Below are 27,497 nucleotides of genomic sequence, written 5' to 3'. Positions count from 1 at the left end.
TATTTAAAGACTTCTGTAGCACTGACCTTTTGTTGCTCTCCGATGAACTTTGGTTTGAATGAAATCAAGTTCACAGAATTTATAGATGAGATGGTATGACCCCCCCCCCCCCGAAGGAGCCCACTAGCAAAGCAACTATATCTATATAGGTCTCTTCTGTTCAATGAAAACACGTTTCTTCGAAGAACAGAAGTAGGAACCCATTTCAGCAAAAGTGTACTTTCGTGAATTACACTCTAGTGAAAACCGGTTCATCGAACCGGCAATAAAAGAAAACGAAACAGTGCACCACCGAATCACGGTACAGTGGGGATTAGGAAATATATCCTTCTCCCCACTATAGTGCGATCTTGGAGTCAGTATGTATAAGTACTGGAGGTGCATCTGGCAAAGTAAAACACATTTTTGCAGGGGGGCACCCCCACACCCCCGCTACTTATATATACTAACTCTGAGATCACACTACAGTGGAGAAAAGGATATATTTCCTTATCCCCACTGTACTGTGATTTAGTTAACTGATTTTTGTGAAAGTGCACTTTCACTGAAATGGGTTTGTACTTCTGTTCTTCAAAGAAACGTGTTTTCTTTGAACAGAAGTATACCCATGTATACACAAACACACACACATATATATATATATCTATATATATCTATATATATATATATATATATATATATATATATATATATATATATGGATCCCTATCAGATGATAGAAACTTCATTTGACTGAATCCCATTTGACTGAGACCATAAGACTGAAATTTCAAAATACTGAAAAATCACTTGACTGAAACCCATAATACTGAAATCTTACAATGCTAAATGTCAACATACTGAATTGTAAAGTGGACGATATAAAACCAGAATAGCTGGGGGTAGTATATGCCCTTTTCCCTACTGTAGTGCGATCCTGGAGTTAGTATATATAGTTAGGGGGGTGGGGGCACAGCCCCCCACAATGGGGGGGGGGGGTGCGGGGGGTGTAGACCCCACCTATTCTAGTTTTATATCGTCCACTTTACAACTCAGTATGTTGAAACTCAGCATTATAAGATTTCAGTATTATGGGTTTCAGCCAAATGAATTTTCAGTATTTTGAAATTTCAGTCTTATGGTGTCAGTCAAATGAGTTTCATGCATATGAAGTTTCTATCATTGGATAGGGATATATATATATATATATATATATATATATATATATATATATATATATATATATCTATATATATGAGCACTATAGAATCCTGAAAGACCAAAATCCTGAAGACCAAAATCCTGAGACCAAAATTCTGAAAGTTCAAAATACTGAAAACTCAAAATACTGAAAACTCAAAATCCTGAAAACACACAGGATACCAACACTTACTATATTCCAGCACAAGTACATACAGAAACATATTACCATTCAACTATATGCAGGGGGGCAAGCCCCCCTGAACCCCCCACACCCACTGCTACTTAAATATATCAACTCCGACATTGCACTTCACTACACTAAGTGCAATCTTGGAGTTGATGTATTTAAGTAGCAGGGCTGTGGTGGGTGCAGCCCTCCTCATGGAGGGTGCAGGGGGGCTTGCCCCCTTGCTTATACTTGGAGAACAGTAATATAGTTTGTGTTTTATTTGTTTCTTTATGTACTTGTGCTAGAATATAATGAGTGTTGGTAACCTGTGTGTTTTCAGTATTTTGAGTTTTCAGTATTTTGAGTTTTCAGCATTTTGAAGTTTCAGGATTTTGGTCTCAGGAATTTGGTCTTCAGGATTTTGGGCTTTCAGGATTCTGTAGCGCTCCTACATATATATATATATATATATATATATATATATATATATATATATATACAAACACACACACACACACACACACACACACACACACACACACACACACACACACACACACACACACACACACACATATATATACATATACACATACACCTCCAACTTCTATTGTCTAAACTCCTGCACTGGTGCACTTGTCCCCACCATTTGCAGGTTCACTCATCCTTCCACCAGTGGCCAATCATTGATCAAGTCACTTCTCATATGTTACGCTTCCAATCTGACTTTGACACAGTATAGTCATGTTCCTTGGAACAATGTCAATCACTATTACTTCCTTTCCTGTCATGTGTCCACCATAAGTTAAAATGAAAAACTGTTTCCCTCCAGCCTCCCCATCTTATCTAGGGCCTAGACCCTTTCTGGTAACCCTCCTTTCTAACATCCCATCTCCTAGATCTTATTCTATTTCTGTGTACATTTTTAGGAGTTGACATCATTCCTTCTTTTCCTGTGTAGTACTTTTCATAATGTCTGCAACAAAGAAGACAAGTAACAGAATTAGTCATTCGTACTATGCATAACAGAGTTTTAAATGAGTGAATCATGTAAAGGGATGTTTGGGTAGGGAATCTGCATGGCAATGGGCCATCATGGATGTCAACATTTTGGCAGCTGAAAAACTAGATAGGCAGTGATAGTAAAGGGGAATGTGCACTGCATAACACTGCAGAAAGGTGCGTAAAACTCCTCCTTCTATAACTTTTATTTACCTTAATTAAAATACCCCTGTAACCGACAAAGAACAGAGGCTGTCCTATTGCACTACAGATAAGACTTCCTTAATCACAGGTAAGCTCTTCTAGTATACTGGAATGTTCATGAACATTCTTCATCTTTGCTATATTAAATAAGAAAATGGCAGTTTCCTTATACCTTCTATGGCATCCCCTCTCTGGGACAGTAATCAAGGAGCCTGAATCCTCACCACTGCCACGGGAGAGGGACGTTCACTTGAAACAAAAATGGATACACTCAGTATTTCCAAATGCAGTTCTCTGCATTAAGCACAATTTCCCTAAACAGCACACAAGGAATACACTCAGTCTGGGTCTGGATTTCTCTCTCTCTCTCCAGGTCCCCAATAAGACTCCCCATTGGCACAGCTGTAGAGTTGAGTCCTCAGCTGAGTGTCCAAGCCAAGTCCTCCAACACTCTCTCTGTCTGTGAAACCAGTGTTCTGTGTCCCTGTTCCAAGCAGCTGACACAAACACTCTGGGATTTTATTTTCACATGCACACATACACTTGGAAAGGCTGGCATGGATTTACTAGCTATGCCCCCTTCTGCCCTGACTATAAGGTAGTTACTGCCAACAGACACTCCAAAGCCAGTTACTCTAAGGCTCTTACAAGGGTATCCAATTATACTGAGTGAAATTAAAATTAATACAAATGGTAGTGTTCTGACCAATGCAGTAAGACTTTCAGGAATAGCCACAGCGGCACTGAATAAACATAAATACTCTCAAAAGTTAAAATATTCTCTAAAGGACCAGCCACAATGAAAAGTTTAACTATATTTAATAATAAATAATAAAAGAACATGAAAATATTAAATATCCACTTACAATAAACACCAGAGTTTCAATCACAGGAAATATTAAAAAAACACAGCTACAGAAAAAACAGTACTTAATTAATCTCACTATATTTTCCTGACTGATCTAAAGAATTACTATTCCCTGGTCACTTACTATAGCAAGGCAAGATGAAGTAGGTGAGGGGTCCTTCTTTGTCAGGTTCCAAAAATAGAGGATTTTGAGACTTCTCTCTCATCTGGTATTAACCCATCACTTTGATCCTAGATTACAGATTGACATCACATACATCTGGGTATCTGACTTCTGGTTCCCATGCTACCCTCACTGCTAGAAACTGAACCAGAATTTAGCAGCTATGTGTTACCATACACAAAGATAGAGCTTTGCTGAGATGTGTTATAGCATCTGGAAGTTATAAAACCATAAAGCACTTCCACTCTTCATACAGGAGCTAATAAACCATTCTCTGGCACAGACATTTAGTCTCTTGGCTGCAATCAGAACTGTAAGATACAGTCTTTATGGCCTAAACCAGGTAATTTAATTTCAGGATATTTTTCTAAAAGTTAGCTGGGTCTGAGCTTAACCACTTCTCTTCCATTATTCTCTGTTAAAACATACATGTTTAATCAGTTACAATACAGTCAGGATAGAACATTTTTTAACACAAATAGCTTTACAAATACATTTTTCAACACAAACACCTGTACAAATCAGTATGATATACAAATGACATATATTTCTTCAAAAAATCCAGCTATCTGTGCTGGCATATGTTACACATCCTCTGTCCTACATTTCCTGGCATAGCTGGCAATACCTCACATCATCACACCTTCTTCCACAAAGCAAAATCTTTTTTTAAGGCATTATGGAATGGAGGGAACTGACATGACCAGAGGCTAGAAGAGCTGGTGCTCTTCTCACTAGAGACAAGGTGACAAGATATGAACTTGCAAGATCACGTCAGGGAGATATGAAGTGATTATCTTGAACAGGAAGGTCAGAGAAGGGAAGAAGGAGCACAGGTGGCAGATAGTAGGAACTAACTACTCCATGGATTTCTGAAAGTACTTCTTCACACAAAGAACTGTGGTCCCTTGGTATGGAGTAACAGAATGGGTGGAAGAAAGGAAATCCACAGAGGCATTCAAGAAGACACTGGACAGGTGGAGGAAGGGAAGGGTGAAGCTAAGGATGGAGAACAGGCAGACTGAAGAACAAACAAGATAGACTTATCCGGCACAACACCTATAAGAAGCAACAATTTTGTTTGTTTTTACTGAGCTGTAAAAAAGACAAAAATACAAGGAGTTGGAAAACTTTCGAGTAACTCCCCCCAACATCCCAACCTATCTGAACGGTGATGCGTGCTTTTATGTATAGGCCATTCAAAGACTAGGACTATGTAAGCTACAGAAAACAAATATTTTCACACTGTAGGTCAGTGATTGGAATGACAGGGGAACTGACAAACATCAAAGAAATGTATATGGACTACTGATACATTAGCTAAGAGGATAAGAATTCACCATGGTTTGAGTTTGGTCATTTGTGGGAGAAAGGGGCTGGACATAAAGATGTACGGGATTAATGCAATGGTCCTAAAAGTGAATCCAACGAATGGTACCCCCTTTATTTACGCAACCAATGGAACAGTACTGACAACTGTCTGATTTCAAGTACTATAACATTATGACTGTAATTGTATGAATACAGTATACTATTCAGGTCTACTTCACCCTGTCGAAGGCCGACAATATTGAAGCTGATATTGTTGGCACCAAAATGTCGAAAGCAAAAGTCATTGCGCGTGTAAATGGAAATCTCCATAAGGGGAGATTTCCATCTACTGCAATGTAGTGCGATCTCGGAGTTGGTATATTTAAGTAGCGGGGGGTGTGGGGGGTGCAGGGGGGGCAATTTGTGTTTGGGTGTTTTTTTTTTTTGTGTGTGTTTGATGTTCGGGAATTTCAACATTTTCATGTCGCTTATTACGCTATCGACAGTTTGAGTTTTCAACAGCGTAATATAAACTCTACTATTCAAACAAGTAAATGTCCAAAAAAAACAAACGGAAAAGTGATACCACAATGGAAGCTTTTATTAAAATAATAAAACAAGTTAAAAGCAAGATAAGCGCTTTCAGCCTTGCCCATCTTCAGAGCTATCATTGTCCAATCATAGTTTTTGCTATATAGGGAGAACACTCAATCAAAAATCATCTCCTGAGATGACGCCTTTTTAAAATCGGCTTCAGTGAAAACAGTCCATTCAAACCCAGCTCCTTGTCTGCTCTTAAATCAGTTATCCATTTAGTTTCCTCATATTCTGTTAATTCCTTTAAATTACCTCTTCTTGGACTATGATGTACGGAAATATTTATCCAGTTAATAACTGAAACGTGCTTGCTTTGGCAGCACATATACTAAAATTGGAACGATACAGAGAAGATTAGCATGGCCCCTGCGCAAGGATGACATGCAAATTTGTGAAGCTTTCCATATATTTGTGGTTAGGAGGGTGGCTTAATGGCTAAGGTGTTTGCCTTACAAACACAAGGTGCAGGGTTTGAGTCTCACAAGGGGTAATTGGCTAGGCTTAAAATGGCTAGCTTAGTACTAAACTATGAACCTATGTACATTACACAATATCTGTCTATCTGAGGGGGCAAGTAGGAGAAAAAGAGACTGTGGAGTAAGAGGTCAGGTTGGAGAAGGTCAGTGGCAGGTCCAATTATTAAATATATAATCTTTTAGTGCTTTTTTAAAACATAAGAGTGTCAGTGATTGCTCTAAGGTCTGGGAGGAGTTTATTCCAGGAGCAGACAATGGTGTGACTATATAGAAGTTTACCAATTTGCCTGATGGGCTTATATATTTCCAGAAGATTCTGGCCTGTAGTTCGGAGATAACGTTGGGGCTATAGGAGGAGATTAGGGTAGAGACAGCAAAGCAGTGGGAGGCATTATTTTGTAATGAGTGGGTGAGTTGGAGCTGTGGAAATAGAAACTAGTTATGTAGTTCAGGCCACTGTAGGATTTTTAGGCAGTGCAATGATGTAAGTGGTAGGGGAGATTTGCTGCAAACCTAGCAATTTTATTGTAGGTGGGCTCAAGTTTGGTCATGAGGTTAGATTGGAGATTAGAGAATATAGATGCTGCATAAAATAGAGTAGGCAATAGAAAAGCCTGTGCTAATGAACATTTTGCATCCATTATCAGGTATTTTTATTCCTATATAATAGGCCTAGTGTTTGGTGTGTTTTTTTGATAGATTGGTGAATGTGAACATCAAATTGTAGTTGATCGTCAGTATAAATGACAAAGAGTTTAGTATGGGTTTCTACAGTGATAGTGGTGTTATTGAGAGATGTGACTAAGAAGGAGTTTTTACAATGCTGTAGAAATTTTGGGAGGAAAAGAAGTTTTGTTTTCTTTGGATTAAGTAGAAGTTCATTGCTAGTTAGCCATTTTTCCACAGATAGGAGAGAGTTTTGGGTAAGTGACAGAAAGTGGGGGAGATTATCAGAGCAAGATATGATGGTAGAATCGTCAGCATACTGCATTAGGGAGGAGTGGGGGCAAGATGTGTATAGATTATTTGTGAAGATGTTGAAAAGGAGGGGGCCAAGAATGGAACCTTGGGGTACACGGGTATGCACAGGAAGAAAGGGAGAGGAGGCTGATAGCCATCTAACAGACTGAAATCTATCAGAGAGGTAGCTGTTGAACCAAAGTAAGGTAGACTGAGAGAGACTGAGATGTCTGACTTTAGATAGAAGCAGAGTATTAGAGACAGTAACTAACCTTAAAAGGGCTACCTTCTGTGACCTACTATACAGAGGCACAGTGAACTAATCTAAAAGGGTGGCGAAAGCCAAACACACTCTGGCTAGGCTTATAAATGCCCTAGGGCAGATAGCCTAGTAGCAACCTATGAACCTATGAACCTAAAAGAGTGGTTTTTATTTGATATTATATGTTTACTTAAAGCATTAGTAGGGACTTTATTTTTTATGTCCCTTAAATGTGTCTGCATCCTAACTCTAAGTTGACAATTCGTCTTGCCAACATAAAAGTTTGTACATTGTGTGCAAGTTGCTACATATACAATGTTTTTAATCCCACAGTCAGCATGTGCCCTCAAACTATAAGATCTATGCGTTATTGCATGTTCAAAACATCGGTCCTGTATCATATAGGGACAGACTGTACAATGGCCACATTTAAAAGTACCATGTCTCTGTATCTGTATATCCCTTGAATGTACAAATCTATCTTTACATAACAACTGTTTTAGGTTCATCCTGTTTTTATAACAGAACCTTGTTGTATCTCCTACTGGGTCTACATCACTTCACTGAAAGCTCATTTCACTGAAACTCATTTGACTGAGCACACTTGACTGAAAGCTCACTTCACTGAAAACTCATTTGACTGAAACTCATTTTGCTGCTAATCCCATGTACAGGCTTCTATGTTGGCAGGATGAATTGTCAACTTAGAGTTAGGAAGCAGGCACATTTAAGGAACATAAAAAATAAAGTCCCTACTAACGCTTTAAGTAAACATATTGTTAGAAAGATATGTATTAATGTGTGTATTAGCAATATGCTTAGTGCATTTAGAGCTTGAAAAGGGTTAACACATTTATTCTATTTCATACTGCATAAATCTGTACAAACTTCAGTTGCTTTCTGACCTTGTATTGTTAGCTAAAATCTTGCTTGTGCCTTGGAAATTTACTGAGAAGCAGGTGATTTCTGCTTGCGTCAGGAAAATAATGAATAGAACAATACTACTTGTATGAAACTTAGACAAGAAGTTCCGCTGTGCCATGAGAAAATACACAGCTGTAGAAGTTACAGATAATTAGTACAAAGCCTGCTTGAAAATATGAACTGCAATCAGCATTTGCTTGTATCTGAATTAGAAAAGTACCTTGAAATGTAACACTGTACAATAGACGCTTGTAAACGGATTAATGGTCACCAAGGCCAGGTTGTTTTTCTCAAAAGTTTCTCACAAATCTAGTCATGTCAGCAGAAAATCTGAGTAACATCTGCTGTAGAACAATACTGAAAGTTGTGTTTGATTACGTCAGCTTAGAAGGCCATGTCTTGTAAAATAGTATAAGAATGAACATACTTCCTGTTAGTAGTTAGATAGATCCTTGTATTTGCATGTTTTTGTCTCCTTGCTGCAAGTAAATTAAAGTGCCTTAACTGAACCTTACATGTATTGGTCTTTGAAGTTTTTTCCTTTGACAGATTGATCCTTCGGACCGGAAACCTTCACTTTGCCTCGGATCAGACAGGCCAGGTGGCTTGAAACCGTACGGGGAAGAAACCACATCGGTTCTTCTTTTTTGAAAAGTCCTCCGACTGAATTGTCATACAAAAGAGGCCAGCCACTTTCTGATCTGTGACTGAAGGACGGGTTTACTCGAACCAGGTGATCAATCATGAAGGCTCAGGTAAGGTGAATCTACCTTCTTTTTCTGTTTTAGATCAGGGACTAGATTTGTATTTGTTCTGTTAAGACTTTATTTATAAGTCAGGGACAGAAAGATTACTGTCTTGTCATAGATCAGGGAAACAGAGCAGGTAAGCAGTCATTCTGAAGAGACTATAAAAACATCCGTGGTACCACGTTAAAAATAAGGTGTTACGTAACGATTAAAAGGGTAGAACAAAATGGGTAATAATTGTACAAAAAGGTCCCAAAATCCGCTGTTAACCGAAGACACGAAATACATGCAGTCACAGCGTGCTGATAATATAAAATACTACTCAAAATGGGTTAATAAGTATGAATTTGATGGTAAACTAGAGAAATCCTCACTTCTCAAACTTGTCAAACAGCTTAAAACCGATTCTAGAGGTCGGGTAAAAAAGCAGCGTCAATTAGGAATTCCTCAGGCACACAGGTGGATTGAGGAAGTAAACCGAAGGGAACAAAAGAGTAATAATTCAAAAGCAATGTTTTTAGATAAGGAGGACAATAATGTAGTAATAGCATCAGCCCCTCCGCCTCCTTTACCAGAATATGAGGCAAGTGAACAAATTAGTCCACCCCCGCGATATCCTACTGTCACTGTGAGTAGAGACACTACAAAAGCGAAACCGTTTGTTAGAGATCCCGTCGAGACCAGGTCTCGAACACAGGCAGGAAACTCAAAAGGGGACATTGAGTTATATCAAATGGGTAGAAATTCATGATTTATGAGTGAAGAAGAAATATGCCCACTTATAGAAGTGCCTAATCCTCAGACAGGGCAAGAAGGTTAGGACCCAACTATTCTAGTGTATAGACCCTGGACTCCGGAAGACATCCGGAAAGCCACTGAGGGAATTCCCCATCCAAAAGTTAATTTTAGAAAGTTCTTAGAAGATTTGCAAGGAATGAGGTTGAGTTATAATTTAAACGGAGAAGAGGTAGAAAAAGTAGTCAGACAAATTGTGGGACCAGATTGGCACATGATTAGTGGCGACTGGAATCCCCGTAATATTGCGCTCAGGCCCCTCCCACATAGCAGCTCAGAATTAGACAACAGAGTGAAAGGTCTTACAGACCGAATCTCTGAGAAATGGAAGCCTAGGGCAGACTGGACTTGCATTAATCAATGCATCCAACAGGAAGGTGAAGCTATTGACCGATATTATGCCAGACTATTAGAATGTTTTAATAACCATTGTGGAATGCAGGTTCCTGAAGATCAGACACATGATTCCCCATATGAGCAGCAGTTAAAGAATGCATTTTTGAAAGGCAGTATTGCACCTATAAGCAGCTTTATTACAAAACACATGGTAGATCATCATACAAGCAGGTTACAGTCATTGCTTGAATATGCTAGACATGCCGAAAGGCATTTTAATAGCAAAAAGAAAAAGAAAGCCCAGGTATTTTCTGTAGAAGATGGAGCAGAAGTATATGTAGTACAGTCCGGGAAAAAGGGCAAGAGAAATGCCCAGGGAAACAAACAATCTGATCAACGATCAGAGGACTTTGAAGGGCGAAAGAAAACGGGTGAATGTTTTAAATGCAGTAAGAAAGGACACTTGTCAAGGGATTGCAAGAAAAACAAGAAGGCAACCACGGAGGATAAGGAGGGTGAGGACTGACTATATGGTAGTTAGGAATCACTAGAAGGCGATAGCAGATAAAGGACAAATGAGTATGTAATAGAGGGAGTAGAGAATGTGACAGAAGAAATAGAGGAAGTGCAAGAAGTCACGGATAGTGAAGAAAATGAAATATTGGATTTGGCTTTATTGAGCTTAGAGCTCTACTTAGCAGACACGAAACCAGAAGTTACACTCCTGGTAGAAGGGAGGGAAGTCAGATTCTTGTGTGACTCAGGGGCATCACGGACCCTGGAACATCCCTCCAAACTGCCAGAGAATTCAGAGTCACCTGATTACATATTAGTGAAAGCAGCTAATGGACAGCTGTATCGGGAGCCCCTCTCCCATAATATTGTGATAACTGATCCTGTTTCAGGATTGACCCAGAAAAATAAAATTGTTGTATCTGCAAAATGCCCAGTAAACCTCTTAGGCAGAGACCTTATGCAGCTATTTGGTATAGCAGTAGTTCTGACTATGCAGGGTATGGAAGCCCAGCGACAAATTGATACCTTTGCAGTGCAATCAAAGGGTGAAATGTTTTATTGGTACAGCCAGGACTTGGTTACAACTGGTCCAGGGGTGGTGACCGAGGAGTTGATGAACGTAGCCATCAGCAAGTTCCCCTCCCTTGACATTGATAAACAGCATTTGTTGCACTGTACTCTGTATTATTGTTATACACCAGGACCTGATAAGGAATATGAGTAAGAATTGTTTAGAAATCGTGCAAACAGATTGGTATTACGTAATCTGTACTGGGACACAGAAGGGAACAGTGTAGCCAGCTGTTCATTGCCCCAGGAGTTCTTTGCACTTTATAAATCTAATCGATTAGCACATGTTAGCTTAACTAAGGACAAGAATGTAAAATGGGTAGACTTAGGAGAAAAAGTCACGAGATGGGAAAAACAGACAGTCAGAACTGACAGAACAGGGAATACAAGTGCAGAAGCTGAAATGGATAATTCAGACCCACCCAGCTGTACACTTGCAGTCTAGCAAGGACAGCTGATTGGCACTCCTATTGAAGGAGGAAGAGAATGCCTTACAGAATATACCAGAAAATCTCTGGTCGACAGGAAAATCAGATGTAGGACTTATTCGTACAGCAGGACCAGTTACTATTACGCCCAAGTCAGCATTTAGACCACAAAAGAGACAGTATTCCTTGAGAAAAGATGCAGAGGTAGGAATCAAACCTATTATAGCAGCTTTACTTAAGGAAGGGGTGCTGGTGGAATCTCCTGATTCACCATGTAACACACCCTTATTTCCTGTTAAGAAAGCGAATGGAGAGTGGCGTATGGTCCAAGATTTACAGGCTGCAAATGATGCAGTAATACCAAGGGCACCTACGGTGCCAGACCCACACACTCTGTTGAATGATTTAAAACCTCAACAGAAATATTTTTCTGTGGTAGATATCAGCAATGCGTTCTTTTCGATACCAATACACCCTAACAGCCAGCATTGGTTTGCATTCACATTTCAGGGGAACAGGTATACATATACGCGACTACCACAGGGGTATTGTGAAAGTCCCAACAATATTCTCACAAGAAATGGCAAGCAACTTGGTGGGATTTACCCCATCAAGAGGTAGTCAGATTTTGCTTTATGTTGACGATATCCTGCTGGCGTCCCCCACCCAGCAAGACTGTAAAGAAGATACCATAGCGCTATTACAATTTTTAGCCACTGCAGGACATAAAGTAAACAAAAATAAACTGCAGCTTTGGAAAAAACAAGTTAAATACCTAGGATATGTAATATCCAAGGAAGGTAGGACATTAGATGAGGACAGATAAATAGTGATTTTGCAAGCACCAAAACCCACTACTAAGAAGGAAATGATGTCCTTCCTGGGTACGAATAATTTTTGTTGGAGTTGGATTACAAACTATGCCTTGGAATCTGCACCGTTGACTAACCTGATTTATAAAAAGCCTATGGCAGCACAGGATTTGATACAATGGACACCAGAAGCAGAATCTACTTTCTGCAAACTGAAACAGTTAATAGCGTCCTCATTAGTTTTGGGATTATCAAACTATCATAAACGTTTTTTCCAAACTGTAGATTGTAAGCAAGGTTATATGACATCAGTGTTAACACAGCAGCATGGGGACAAGCAACGCCCTATTGCTTATTATTCATCACAACTGGATCCAGTGGCACGGTCTTTACCTCACTGTGTACAAGCAGTAGTTGCAGCTACAATGGCAGTACAGGCTTCGGCCTCAGTAGTCTTGTTCCACCCTCTCACATTGAGAGTGCATCATGCAGTCATGATTATTTTACTGCAAGAGAAGGTAGCATATCTTTCCCCTGCTAGGCATCTTTCCTGTATGACTATATTGTTGAGCCAACCTCATATGACAATTGAACGATGTACGACTTTGAACCCTTCTATCTTGCCCCCAACCCCTGCAGATGGCACACCACACAGCTGCCTGCAGGTGATTGAACAAAAGACACTGCCTAGAAAAGATCTTACGGATGTTCCCTTGGATGATGCCGAGGTGACATACTACATGGACGGCTCATGCAAAAGGGGTCCTGCAGGGCAGAACCTAGTAGGATATGCAGTAGTTTCTGACACAGACATTATAGAAGCGAAATCTTTACCACATAGTTTATCTGCACAGGCAGCAGAATTGATTGCCTTGACGTGGGCATGCACCTTAGCAAAGGACAAATGTGTAAACATTTTTACTGACAGCCAGTGTGCTTTTTCTACTGTACATGTTTTTGCGCAACAGTGGAAAAATCGAGGAATGATAACATCTACTGGCAAACCAATCAATCATGCACAGTTTATTTTAGATCTTTTAGAATCTATTCAGTTACCTCAGAAAGTAGCTATTTGTAAACGCACAGCTCATACCAAGCAACAGGACAGGATTTCAAAAGGTAATGCGAGAGCTGATACAGCTGCAAAGCAGGCAGCTTCAGGAGTATTTCTTTTGAATGAGGAACTACAACCCTCTGAGATTTTAGACTTAGAAATGTTGAAGACAATGCAAATACTTACTACACAAACTGAAAAACAAAGATGGATAAAACGAGGAGCAACTCTCGAAAAGGGGCTGTACATCTCTAAAGAAGGAAAACCGATATTGCCGTCTAATTTGTTTAGATATGCAGCTTTGTTGAGCCATGGGCAGTGCCATGTCTCAACAGGGGGGATGGTACAGCTGGTGAACCAAGTGTTCACGACGTACGGATTTACAAACTACTCTAAAAAATTTTGTTCGTTATGCCACATCTGTAATAAACATCATGCACAAGGGGCGTTAAATCCCAAGCACGGGAGTTTCCCTACACCACCGTATCCGTTTCATACTATTTGTATGGATTTCATAGAGTTGAATAAATGTGAAAATAAGAAGTATTGTCTTGTCATTGTAGATATGTTTTCCAGATGGGTGGAAGCCTTTCAGACTAAAAATCCAGACGCTACGACTGTGGCCAAAGTGCTTGTTAAAGAAATCATCCCTAGATTCGGCATTCCGGAAAGGATCTACAGTGACAACGGCACACACTTCGTGAATCAGACCATACAGCAGTTAAGTAAACATTTTTGTATTTCTCTAAAGAATCATTGTGCGTATCACCCACAATCAGCAGGGCTAGTAGAGAGGCATAATGGGATTTTAAAGAGTAAGCTAAGAAAATTAATAACAGAAACGCAGAGAAACTGGGTGTACTATCTGCCCCTGGCACTGTTGAGCATGAGAACTGTTCCGAATGCAAAAGGATTGACTCCTTTCGGAAAGCCCACAGACCAGGAAGCTGACAGTACATTAGCAGAGTATATGCATAATTTGTTAAATTCTAAACATTTGTTGCAGTTAAATTCTGTTTCAGATAAAGAATGAACCAGACCGTCAGAAGTGGCAGTGCCCCGTGGAGCGTGGATCTGGCTGAAGATAGTTAAGAGGAAAAATTGGGTGTCTCCGAAGTGGGAAGGTCCATATCAAGTGCTTTTGTCAACACCCACTGCAGTCAAAATTGCGGAGCGTGCCTCCTGGATCCACTTGACGCACTGTAAATTATTTAAAAACTTTGAACTGGACAAAAATCTTGTTACATGCCAAGAGCAAAAATGATAGAGTCCAGAAGAAACAGGAATGCAGAACAACCCTTTCCTCAGAAGTATTACATAATTATCCTGCTAACTGTATTAGTGACAATAATCTTTTTGTTGTGGCCTTTTCATTTCCCAGCCACGCAGACTGAACTGAATAAACGTGAAGCGTTACTCATAAACTGGCATCCAAACTTTAACACTTACCAGGCAATTAAATATGTGTATGCTGAGACTTTCAATGTTTCAAATTGCTAGATTTTCACAGCTTTGCCGACAGCATACGGGGGGTTATTAATGATTACAGTCCCCCTAGGGGTCAGTGAGACCTGGGAGAACTTGATTTATGATACCTCAACCATTACAGCACAAGATAAAATAGCATTGCACTTGTCTGTTCCACAAAAGGGAACTGTGTGTTTTTATAAAAATGATACTGTTCAGGTGGGTTGGAGCAATTGCAGTGTGACTGTTCCTTATAGATGTTACACTAAAGGTAACAAAGTAGATCTTTATTGTAATACAAACTATGATTCATTTCTTGGATTGATGCACAAAACACTTGATGAAGTAAAACATAATTCTGTTCTTTATAAACAGCCATCTATAATTGATAGAAAAATATTTCATGCAGGGCGAGTGTACATTCATAGCAAGGTTACTATTAAAGTAGAGGATTGTTATTTTGTGTGTGGCAGAAAGGCATACAAATGGTTACCTGAGAATTGGTCCGGCAGTTGTTTTTTGGGTTACCTGGTTCCGGCCATACGACACACTGCAGTTTTGCCTCATGGGAAAATTCAAAATGTCCGAGAGGTCGTCAAGAAACCTGTATATCCAGTGGGACAAATTGATGTGTGTTGGAAAGACCATCACTCTCTAGGCAAAGGACTGACACACATGGACTTGAGTGATAGCGTTATATCGTGGGACCAGCATATAGAGCAGTGAAATTGATCTGGGAGCTGAGAAAACTGTCAAAACATCTCGAAGTAATGAGCAACGCAACTTTTTCTGCTCTCGAATTGGTGACGGATGAACTGAATGCTATGAGAACTGTAGTGCTCCAAAACCGCATGGCTCTCGACTTCACCCTAGCGGCGAGAGGTGGTACGTGCGCTTTAATCCAAGAAGAATGCTGTTTGTATATTCCTGACCATAAACACGAGATAGACAATCATCTTGAGGTAATTCAGCAAGTGTCGGCCATGACCAAACCAGGCCCAAACCCACTGATGGACTTTTTCCAGAAATGGTTTGGGGGGTGGGGTACCATCCTAATGAACATCCTGATTGCCATTTGTGTAGGTATGCTCCTACTGGGAGTATGTGTTTGTTGTGGCATCCCCTGCATGAAAAGACTGATTAAAGACCTTATAGACATGTCAGTTTCTGAAACCTTATATCAAAGTACTGAGTTTGAAGAACTGTTAAAAGACTAAAAAGCTTTCATAAGTTTAAACTGAATGACTCTATTAACTGCAAATCCTGAGTGGAAGTGGTTAGGAGAAGAAAACAAACTGTTTATGCTTATTTTGAAAGTAGAATAAAAGTATTAATAGGGGGGAAATGTTAGAAAAATATGTATTAATGTGTGTATTAGCAATATGCTTAGTGCATTTAGAGCCTGAAAAGGGTTAACACATTTAAGTGCATTTAGAGCTTGAAAAGGGTTAACACATTTATTCTATTTCATACTGCATAAATCTGTACAAACTGCAGTTGCTTTCTGACCTTGTACTGTTAGCTAAAATCTTGCTTGTGCCTTGGAAATTTACTGAGAAGCAGGTGATTTCTTCTTGCATTAGGAAAATAATGAATAGAACAATACTACTTGTATGAAACTTAGACAAGAAGTTCCGCTGTGCCATGAGAAAATACACAGCTGTAGAAGTTACAGATAATTAGTACAAAGCCTGCTTGAAAATATGAACTGAAATCAGCATTTGCTTGTATCTGAATTAGAAAAGTACCTTGAAATGTAACACTGTACAATAGATGCTTGTAAACGGATTAATGGTCACCAAGGCCAGGTTGTTTTTCTCAAAAGTTTCTCACAAATCTAGTCATGTCAGCAGAAAATCTGAGTAACATCTGCTGTAGAACAATACTGAAAGTTGTGTTTGATTGCGTCAGCTTAGAAGGCCATGTCTTGTAAAATAGTATAAGAATGAACATACTTCCTGTTAGTAGTTAGATAGATCCTTGTATTTGCATGTTTTTGTCTCCTTGCTGCAAGTAAATTAAAGTGCCTTAACTGAACCTTACGCGTATTGGTCTTTGAAGTTTTTTCCTTTGACACATATAATATTTAACAACCACTCTTTTCAGTTTATGGCCTACAAATAGTATATCCTAGTCCAAGAAGAGGTAATTTAAAGGAATTAATGGAATATGAGGAAACTACATGGATAGCTTATTTAAGAGCAGACAAGGAACTGGGTTTGAATGAACTGCTTCCACTGAAGCTGACTTTAAAAAATCATTGTCTCAGGAGATGATTTTGATTGGGCACTCTCCCTATATAGTAACAACTATGATTGGACAATGACAGATCTGAAGAAAGCCAAGTCTGAAAGTGCTTATCTTGCTTTTAACTTGTTTTATTATTTTAATAAAAGCTTCTGTTGTGGTATCACTTTTCCATTTGTTTTTTTTGGACATTTACTTATTTTTTGGAAAGTGGTTTTGCTGGTCTGACTTGGATATTGTGCTGTATACTATTCAAACAAAGTAGATTTCAGATGGATATGAGGCAAAGTATCTGGAAGTCAGTATATCATCAGAAATATCAAACTTGTTTGAAGTAAGCTAAGGAAAATAATAAAATACATTACAGAATATATAGAAAGATGAAAAGTATGTAAGCCCTCTTTAATAAGGAGAGCAAAAAACACTGTATATTGTCATGAATGTACTTGTTTACCTCCTCCAGTACTGACTACCTACATCATCTAGTTCTTCCTGGCTCTCTGTTTGCCCATTTACTCTCCTATCCTCCAAGCATTGCACCCTGTGTCACCCTACTGGTGTCTGATGATTCCAGATGGATCACACTTTTAATGACTTTTTTTTTGTTGGACACTGGCGATACAAAAGTTGAACTTGTATGTGAGTATTATCTGCAGCTTGTATACATTTTTCCTTTATGTGCTAATCGCTTGTCTGGACTGCTTGACTAGCTATGAAATGCATGCAGCAGTAGTTCTCTTCGGTATTGCAAAGCTTAAAGACTGTCTTACACATACCATCAATACATAGCTTCTAGGCAAGTGACTTTATGCTCAGAGCTAGCTTTTTGTCTCCCTCATAGGATACTCTCATAGTAGAAATGTCTACACCTTTCTCCAAAGATAAGACAGGCAGACATTGGCCATTAAGTCTTACCAGTTATAGATGGCACCTTAGGAGTCTATCAACTCCAGAACAATTGCACGACAGTCAGAAATATTACCTCCTGATGGTCAGCAGGCAGTAGGGGCAAAAATTGCAGGGGAAAAAACAAAGAAAGAATGGCATGTTTTCTTATTTTCTGGTATAAAAATAATAGATGTAGACAGCTATACTGGAAATTATTTACATTTATTTTTCTGAGTAAATTTCTAAAGGTTAAAGCAAAAAAAGACCATCATTCAAATATAAAGATGCATGTCTTCCACTTTACGCATGCAGTCCAAAATGCTTGCTTGCTTCTGTTTTATAGCAGAACTGCATATCATCCAAAATAAACACAGCTGAATTAACAGGACACAGTATTTTATCATACTGGCTATAAATGCAGTTACACTCACCTTTGTCCATCAGCTGGTTGAAGAGCGAAGCATTAGAGAAAAAGAAAAGATATGCAAACATCTGAGTTGCCACCTCAGTGTGCACTTCAAAATGGTGAAGGAGCTCCGTTGCAGTCTGATAAATGAGAACTACCTTTTGCACTACATCAGGAAATGGAGACGTACTCTGCCTGGAATCAACGTTTTCACTTAGAAAGGGGGTAGACTTCAAAAGGTTTGGGAGTGCAACATACAGAGTCTATGAGGAAAATAGAGTGATTAAAACAACCTTATCAAATCTTTAAATACTAGTTATCCTATTTTTTTTATTACAACAGAGATTTATTAAATAGTTTCCAACAATCACAATGGTTGATGGCTGCAGTCCACATGCATGTTACACCAGTTTGTAAAGATAAGTTAAGGAAAAAATAGAAGGAAGTGGAATGTACGTGAAATTGTTCAGTAGCTGACAGACACATATTATATAATTGCATCACATACCCTAACATGAACTGTGGTCCTAGCCAGCTTTATATAACTAGTTTCACTTGGTAGGAATAGATGCTGAAGCAGCACCCCCCCCCCAGGAACAAGTAGCATTTACTTGTGCAGTGTACTGCTTCACTGTGGTCTCCCAGTGGTCCCATTTACTCTTAGCAAAGAGCCCTAATGATTTTTACTCTTTGTCTCCATGTCATTCATGATGGATATTGTCTCAGCAATGTTAGGGAAGCTGGTAGATTTCCACAGTCTCATTATCGCCTTTTTGGAAACTAAAATAATTCATTGAATCAGCTGCTTCATGGGTCTAGGGATTCTCTCTTCCTGCCCAAGTAAGAAGGAATGTTTCCCTCATGAGAGACCAACTGCTACCTAATATAATTCTGATAAAAATATGGATCTGAAACCAGGAACCCTTTAATTTTGGACAAGCCCAGAAGACATGTTAACAGCCCACTACTACATTTTCTTTATACCTCCATCACTACAGAGTCACAGCTGAGTACATTTTATGTATCTTCTCAGGGGTGTAGAAATATTTGCACAGATACTTCCACCCAAGTTTTCTGAATTTCTGGATTTTGTTGATGTCTGAGGGGCAAGACAAATATCCCTCCAAATCCTGTCCATGATGTTCCCAGTCTAGTTAATGCTCCCATTTCTGAGCTATTCAAGTATCATTTCCTTTATTAATTATTTAGTTGTGTAATTTACTGACTAAACCTCTGGTTGTTCCTTTATTAGATCTTGTCTTATTTAGCATCTTGATTAAACCGGAGATAGGGTCCCTTCCACTTAACAGGTGTTTTCCATACATATTCCATCCTGTCCTAAGGGATATGTATATCAACAAGTCACCCATTCCAAGTTTTTGAGAATGTTTAGCTTTTTTCCAAGCAATTGCGTTTCCTTTCTTGACCAGCTCTTCCCAACAAGTCATGTGTCTTTCTGAAATGCCCATTTGTATAGTAAAGGGCCAGAGTGGAACATTCCATGACTCATGCCTACTGGAAGAAGCAAGAAGGACCAATAGCCTACCTTCCCTTGTCCAACTACTTTGTGGAAAGCAACAAACACTTCCTCATCCAAGACTTTCCACTGTTTCCCTCAGAATACTGTGACCAAAAGCTCCATTTGATTAGAGGTAGATGAGACTGTCCTACAGAAGTGCCATTTGCTTCCAACTTGCCTTGGAGTTTGGATCCTGCATTATGTCGACCCACCAAGCATGAGTAACTTTATGATAACATCTGAGGTCCAGAAGAGCCAGGACACCCCTTCTTTCTGGTTGATATAGTTTATTGCAACTCACTATAGGTTTCATGTTTGCCCAGATGAATTTTCTCACATTTTTCTGAATCTCCGCCTAAAAGTTTAGCATGGCGTCAAATACGAAGGCTTGCTCAGCATACAGAATTTGTGGGACTATAAACATTTTAATGCTACTAACTTTATTATCTAGGTCGAGCACTAATTACTTCTACCTTCTGATCAGACTGAGACACTTACCTTTCATTGCTACCCAAGAAATCCTGGGAGAGACAGAACCCCCCTCTGGTGAACCAAACTCCCAGATACTTCATCCTGAAGTGGCCCCACAAGTTGGAGTACTGTTTAATTTCCATAGTCAAGGCAAATGGCATCCATCTTATTTTTATTTATTTTATAGCCTGAGATGTCTGAATTCTTTGAATATTGTCAGTAGTGTTGGGAGTTCCTTTTGAGGACTAGACAAGTATAAAATAAGGTAATTGGAATATAATGCTATTTTTTTCTTGTTGGGCGCCCCCCGTCTATGACCATGGATTTTACTCTGTCTAATCCTATGCAACAAAACCTATTTTTTTTTATTTGTAGAAAGCATTGCAAGCTAAAAAATAATAAAATAGCTTTTTAAGTGATTAACTGGTTAAACAGTCAACGTGGCTGTATTATGAATGTCTGTATGTTGATAACTCTAGTAGTCACAATTCAGAAATATGTCAACATGGGATTATTCCATGGTACTTCAGATGTAGTTGGCTTAGTTGCATCTAAGTAACTTTGTACAGCAAAATCAATGGAATCCTTTCCTTGTACTTTCTTATACTATTTACACCGCATTGTCAGTAAATTAAAAAAAAAAATGGTATGCCAGCTCCAATGACATAGATGGATAAAGCCATGACTATGAACAGGTGATCCATGTTTGATTAGTAACTTGTGCAGCTGTTGAAGCTGGCATGGGGAGGATGACCAACCATAGGGGAGAGCAGATTAAGATAACTTAGTGCACAATATCTTAGGGAGGAGGAAGTGCAAAGGGGTGGGCTTGTGGCATGTACATGGTGCACCAACACAGTGGTATCCTTCAATAATGGGTGCACAGGAGTGGGCACTTACTGTAAATGGGAAAGTGTAGCATGTCCTTGCTGTGATGTGGTATGCACATTCCCCACTCAGGGTGGGATTAGGGACATAAAAATGTCCTCAAAGCTGGGATACTGGCAGGGCACAAGCAACCTTCATTGATATCAAACTGAAGACCCTTCTGGATGGGTTTCACTCCTGTGGGTCTGGAATACCCCATCCTGAGGCAACAAATGGGCTCAAGTCCAGTGGATGAAGCTTGACAAATAGCAGGGATGGGGGCAGAAAAGTACCCACTTAGAAAGTTTAAAAGTTATAAAAAAAACTCAATGAGACTGTAAGAACACTTTTGAAAGTACCCAAAACTATAAAGACTCATTTGATAAATACAGCAAGGCAGATTTTTTACACAGCTTTAAAACATCTAACTCTAAACATATTAAACTGCAAGAATCAGAACTATGTTTTACTATAACTGTTACAGAAGAAATGAAATAAGTTAATAAACTGCAGGGATTCCATTCCCAGTCACAAATAACTGCTTCATAAGGCAATGCAATGTCAATCTGAAAATCTTCTGGTCATGATCAGTACACAATAACCACCAAATAGCCAAGAAATGATGCAGCTTGATACTGTTATAAATTTAGTGAGTGCTTTCATCATACATCAACACAGTACAAACTACTTGCTGAATCTACTTTGATATATAAGAAAAAATCTCATAATATATAGTCAGCTGACCAACAAAAATAAATAAAAAAAATCAAAAGTACTTACTCTGTACATTTCTGTAAAAACTTTACAAACATAATTAATTATAAAAATCTTATTAAAATGTTTTTTTTTAAATACACGTTACAACTTTCCATAGAGAGAGAGAGAGACAGAGAGAGAGAGGAGAGGGAGAGGGAGAAGGGGGGAGAGAGAGAGAGAGAGAGAGAGAGAGAGGAACATGAAGGCCTATTTTGGGGGACTACTTCAGCTTAGAGGGCTTTAAAAAGGAATTACATGACTTAGTCACTTGAATGTTTGCAAGGGATATAAAGCTCAAGGAAATTACATTGTTGGAGGTGACTTTTGAATCCCAACTGATACTTCTAGAGAAGAAACTCCTTTACCATTTCATGGTAGTGGTTAGAAAAGCCATTACAAAAATTCTGGAAATTGGACAGATCCCCAGAGATGTCAGGAAGTATTACAGGAAATTTGGGAAAGAGAAAGAATAGGGATGAAGGGGAGCCATCTTCAAGCCTAACATGACAAGTGGAACAAACAGACACAGCTTCAGTGGTATAACTAATGGACGGGAAAATAGCTAGTCACTTTAAGAGACTCTACTGATAAAAGGGTTATACAGAAAAGTAGAATAAATGTATATATGCTACACATATGCTGGGTGTCACTGAAGAGTGGAAAACATGTTAAAATTCATGGCCCAAACTGGGCAACTATGTTTTTGTTGAACACAATTGCAATGCACTGTTTATTTGTTGATATAGTTTGTATCAGCGTATGTAGGTATTGTAATAATAAAGTCAAAAATGTTTTTTAAAAAATCCTTAAAAGAAAAGACTCTGTTTCAAACTGTGGCACTTAAAGAAGTTAACTGACCTAATATACTCAGTTGAACTTATCTTTGCCAGAATGGCACTGGATTCAGTGTAAACACCTCTTGAAGCATGGTTTGCTGAATTCTGTGGAAATGAGCACAGAGCAGCACAAGCATGCCTAATTTGTAGAAGCAGAAATTAAAGTGAAATCTAACTCCTGAGCCCTCAGTTCAATAAATGAGTACACTTTGACCCCCTCTGGAGTGCACCCCATCTCATATAGACCAGACTAACACCTTCTATGACAAGAAAATACAGAGCATCCCTCATCGACTCATCCAGGAGCAGTGTGCATGCCTTACTTTGACCAGTACACTTCCCTCATCAATCAACCAGACCCACTCAACTGTGCTTTCCATCTAGTTTTGAATGTTACAGGCAATAGCAAGAATCTAGACTTAAGGGGTAGCCTGCTGAAGATCAACCTTGGGATTCATTAATGCCTACACTAAGTGTACACCGTTCTGAGTAAACAGACAACACAAGCATAAGGCATACCTTCTTCCTCCTAATTTTCTAGTTTTCCTACTGATTTTCTTGCAGCCTTAAATATTGACTTATACAGAATACCACAAAGTGTAGCATGCATGTATTCTTAGTGTAATCATTCTGAGTGACTAGAAAGCACAAAAATGTGGTAGGGATGTTCTTGAATACAGAATGCGTACATTTAGTGTAGGTGTTATTGAATCCAGCCCAGAGGCAAGAACAGCCTATTTACTACTCTGCAGTGGATATACACCCTCCATAAATAGGTGATTTGATAGGTACTTATTCACATTTCTTCACTTTGAATAGTCAAACCTTTGCTATAGTGTTTGTATAAGGAATGCACGGTACATCAGGGATGTAGTCAGTAGCTCTGTATATCAGATACTATAGTATAACTCGTTATACTTTAAAAACTGCATTATCCAATTTTAAATAGTGTACTATATCTCTTCCTAGGTAGATTTTAATATACATCTCTCACATATTCAGATATTTTATGCAACACCCCCCCCCATCGATCTATACTTAGTTTACATTTAATAACAGTATTTCATAGTCTCACATTAGGTAAACCTATTGCCCCCCCCCTTATTTTTTCAACATTGGGTAATTAATAGCAGTTTTTTGTTATTAACCTAATTTAACTTTTCTGTGTTTAACAGTTCCCGAATAAGCAGTATATTTTGTCAAACCACCTCTAATCATCTGACTTCTCTTATTTATTTTTCTCATCTTATTTTTACTAAACTATTGTTGCTACCAGTACCCGCAGTGGTGGTGCTGCGGTAGCGTTGTCGCCTCACAGTAAGACGCTGTCTAGTTCGATTCTCAGCTAGAGCGTCTTATGCTTGGAGACATGCGTGAATGGGCGTACCTTCGTTGAAGGTTGTGCGTCAGGGCTGGTAACTCAGCACGTAAAAATCAACTACCAATCATTAGCGGACCACAGTTCCGCTGTGGCGACCCCTAAATGGGAAAAGCCAAAAGACGCAACATTGTTGCTACCAGTGCCCTACATAGCAAGTGTGTAAGCTTCCTCTTTAATTCCCTGCTGCATATAATTTACTTTATTTAGCAAAGTGGCAACATTAACAGTTACACACACTTACCTTCTTTTGGCACAGGAAGTTTAAGATAATACACAATGGAAAATCTAGCATGGCTTGTAGTTTTCATTAATTGGTTTGTCTGTGTGACCTTTTTACTCATTGGTTTTGATGCTAATTAATTAGCAGTTTTTTGTTATTAATCTAATTTAACTTTTTCTTTGTTTACCAGTTCCAAAATAAGCAGTAGATTTTGTCAACCTACCATGAATCTCACTTCTCTTGTTTATTTTTTCTCCTTCATAAGAAGGCCAAAACTTGCATGTCCATAGGTAGTGGGGTTTGTCTTTATTGGTCTGAATGCATCTACAAAGACTTAAAAAGAAATAGTAAAAAGTTGCGGAAATTCAGAAGCTGTATAGCTGAAACACATGATGTCCTTAAGGGGCATTTGCATATATCCCACGATAATTTATCACAGGAGGTTTAAGGTACCATACAGTGAAAATTCCAGCTTGGCTAAGTTTTTCTTGTAGTTTTTACTAATTGGTTTGTTTGTGTGACCTTTTTACTCTTTGGTTTTGATATTGGTTGGATTATTTTGCAGACACCTTAATTGTTATGGTCATCAGCTGGATTTAAAGACCCTTTGTTTCTAAAGTATAGCTATACAGTCCTCTTTTGCTAATGCTGGTAAGGTCGTAAGAAGGCTGAAATATGCATGTCCACAGCTAGTGGGGTTTGTACTTACTGGCCTGAATGCATTGAAAAGAAAACATAAATTTGTCTTTACTGGCCTGACTGCATCAATAAAGACTTAAAAAGAAAGCATAAAAAGTTATGGGCATTTAGAAGCCATATAACTGAGGCACTTAATGCCCTTAAAGGGTCATTTGCATATGTCCCATGGTCCTCTATCACAGGAGGTTTAAAGCATCCCACAACATTCTGAGCAAGTGGAACTCTCTCGCCCTCTCTCCACTCCCCTTTCCTAACCCCTATTCCCACCCCACCTACATGAAATTTAGCCTCCATCTCTAGCCCCTCAAAGCTGAACTAACCCCAGTCTATAATGCCTACAAACATTAGCTATTTGCAGTCCCTCCCGTATTTCATTCAATTCTCCCTCCACTATCCAATTCTCCCTTCTGCCATGTGAATCATAACATACTCACTGCTCTCTTACTTACCAACGCCTCAACACTATATTGTTTCTAAACACATCACCCCTCTTTTTCACACCTACAAGGGGCTCAAACATCCTGGACCTGGTGCTCACCAACAGGGAGGACTGCTGCACCACCTCCACCAGTGTGTGGCCATCCCTGGTGAGATCTGACCACAAATCAGTCTCGCTAGAAGTAACTACAATACAAGTCCCCCTCCCCCCTTTGCAACAACTAGACTAAAAAACTTCTCCAAGGCCAATTACAACCTCTTATATGATGGCATAAATAGCTTCATAGCCCCGAAACAGACACTTATGCTGAGTTATACACCAATGCTTTATACAAGCACCTGTACAATTGTATTGACTCTGCTGTACCTGACAGAACCAAAGCAAGATCGTCAAGGAAAAACAAATCTGCCTGGTGGACAACTGCCATTAATAGCCTATACAAGAAAGAAATTGATGTCTAAGAGTAAGAAGGAATGGTCTCAAAACTGAAACTCTCCCTCCCCAACTTAAACAAGCAAATAAGACTCCTAGTGAAGTCCTCCAAAGCTAACTATGAATCCAAATTAGATTCCCTAACTAAGGATAACCACAAGACATTCTTTAGTTACATCTGTAACCTCAAAGGTAAGGCTGAGCTTGTAGTTAATGGTGCTACATATATAGAACCTGTGGATATAGCAAACCTGATGGCTGACAGGTTCAGTGAAAACTTCACTCCTCTGTCCATGCCACATATACCCCAAAGCATCCCAAACACCTGTCCCCTGCCTAGCATATCTGAGGAGCAGGTCTTAAATGTCCTCTCCAAGGCCAAAAACAGAGCCTCTATGGGATCAGACAACATCCCGGGCCATGTTCTACATGGGTTAAAACAGAAATTAGTATCACCATTGAGCACACTTTCCAATCACAGCCCAAGCAATAGCTTTGTCCCAGTGGAAAGGAAAACAGCTACCATTATCCCTTTGCACAGAGGGGATGCATCCACAGGCCCTGTGTACTATGGACCCATTAGCCTGACCAGCCTTATCTGCAAGGCCATGGAATAAATCATCATGGACCTTGTTAACAAAGATATAGGAAATCTCCAAATGCTCAAACTCCGCCTAGTTTGGCTTTGTCAAGGGGAGATCATGCCTGTTAAACTTGGTGGACTTCTTCGATACAATCACCGAAGCCCTAACTGAGGACAAATCTGTGCATATGGCCTACCAAGGCCTTTGACACAATCCCCCACTCAGGTATCATTGATAAACTCACCCAGCTGGGTATAAACCCATAAATTGTCAGGTGGGTTGCAAACTGTCTCACTGACAGAACTCATACGGTCAATATAGGGGACTCCACCTCCTTCAGCAGACCCGTAACCAGTGGTTTTCCACAGGGATCAGTTCTGGGACCCCTACTGTTCAGAATCTACTTCTCTGAAATACAGGATAAAACTAAAGGACAGTGGCTGACAAAGTTTGCTGATGACTGCAATCTTAGAGCGATCATCGAAACCCCTAGCGATGTCAACATCCTGCAAGAAGGCCTTACTCAGACTAATGACTGGTGCCAAGGTCATGGTCTTAAACTTAATGCAAAAAAATACATTATTATCCCCTTCAGCAAAGGTGATGTTTCTGCAAACTACCACATCAATAGCAATACCTTAAGCACACAGTCAGTGGTGAGAGATCCGGGCACACAGGTTGACAGCAACCTTAACTTCGATCACCATGTTTCCACAGTGGTAAGAAGGGCATTTTACATTGCTCATCTCATAAGTAAGGGCATTGCCTCCAGAATAAAAGAGGTTATAACCCCCCTGTACTTTTACCTCATAAGGCCAATAACAGAGTACAATGCTCCCTTTGGAATGCTCCTCTCCAAACACCTGCAGCAATTGGAGAGACCACAAAGGTCCCCTACAAAGAAAAT

General features: G+C 39.3%; 1 protein-coding gene and 1 non-coding gene across 3 annotated transcripts in view; one reads left to right on the top strand and one right to left on the bottom strand.

Moving 5' to 3' along the window:
* RADIL (Rap associating with DIL domain) overlaps positions 1–27,497 on the bottom strand; it is a 1,364,147-nt gene that overhangs the window by 381,090 nt on the left and 955,560 nt on the right. For both annotated transcript variants that reach the window (XM_044089491.1, XM_044089492.1), the window contains exon 8: positions 18,412–18,649. In XM_044089491.1, coding sequence (XP_043945426.1) covers positions 18,412–18,649 — 238 coding nt within the window. The remainder of the gene's footprint in view (positions 1–18,411; positions 18,650–27,497) is intronic.
* On the top strand, positions 5,801–5,907 carry LOC122817435. The gene has a single exon (XR_006367252.1). It is a non-coding gene; the product is annotated as a U6 spliceosomal RNA (small nuclear RNA).

Source organism: Protopterus annectens, chromosome 12.part0 (genome assembly GCF_019279795.1).
Source record: "Protopterus annectens isolate FY-2018-M chromosome 12.part0, PAN1.0, whole genome shotgun sequence".
Taxonomy (NCBI): Eukaryota; Metazoa; Chordata; order Ceratodontiformes; family Protopteridae; genus Protopterus; species Protopterus annectens.
Note: the sequence above shows the minus strand (reverse complement) of the source record. Positions and strands in the feature narration are given on the sequence as shown.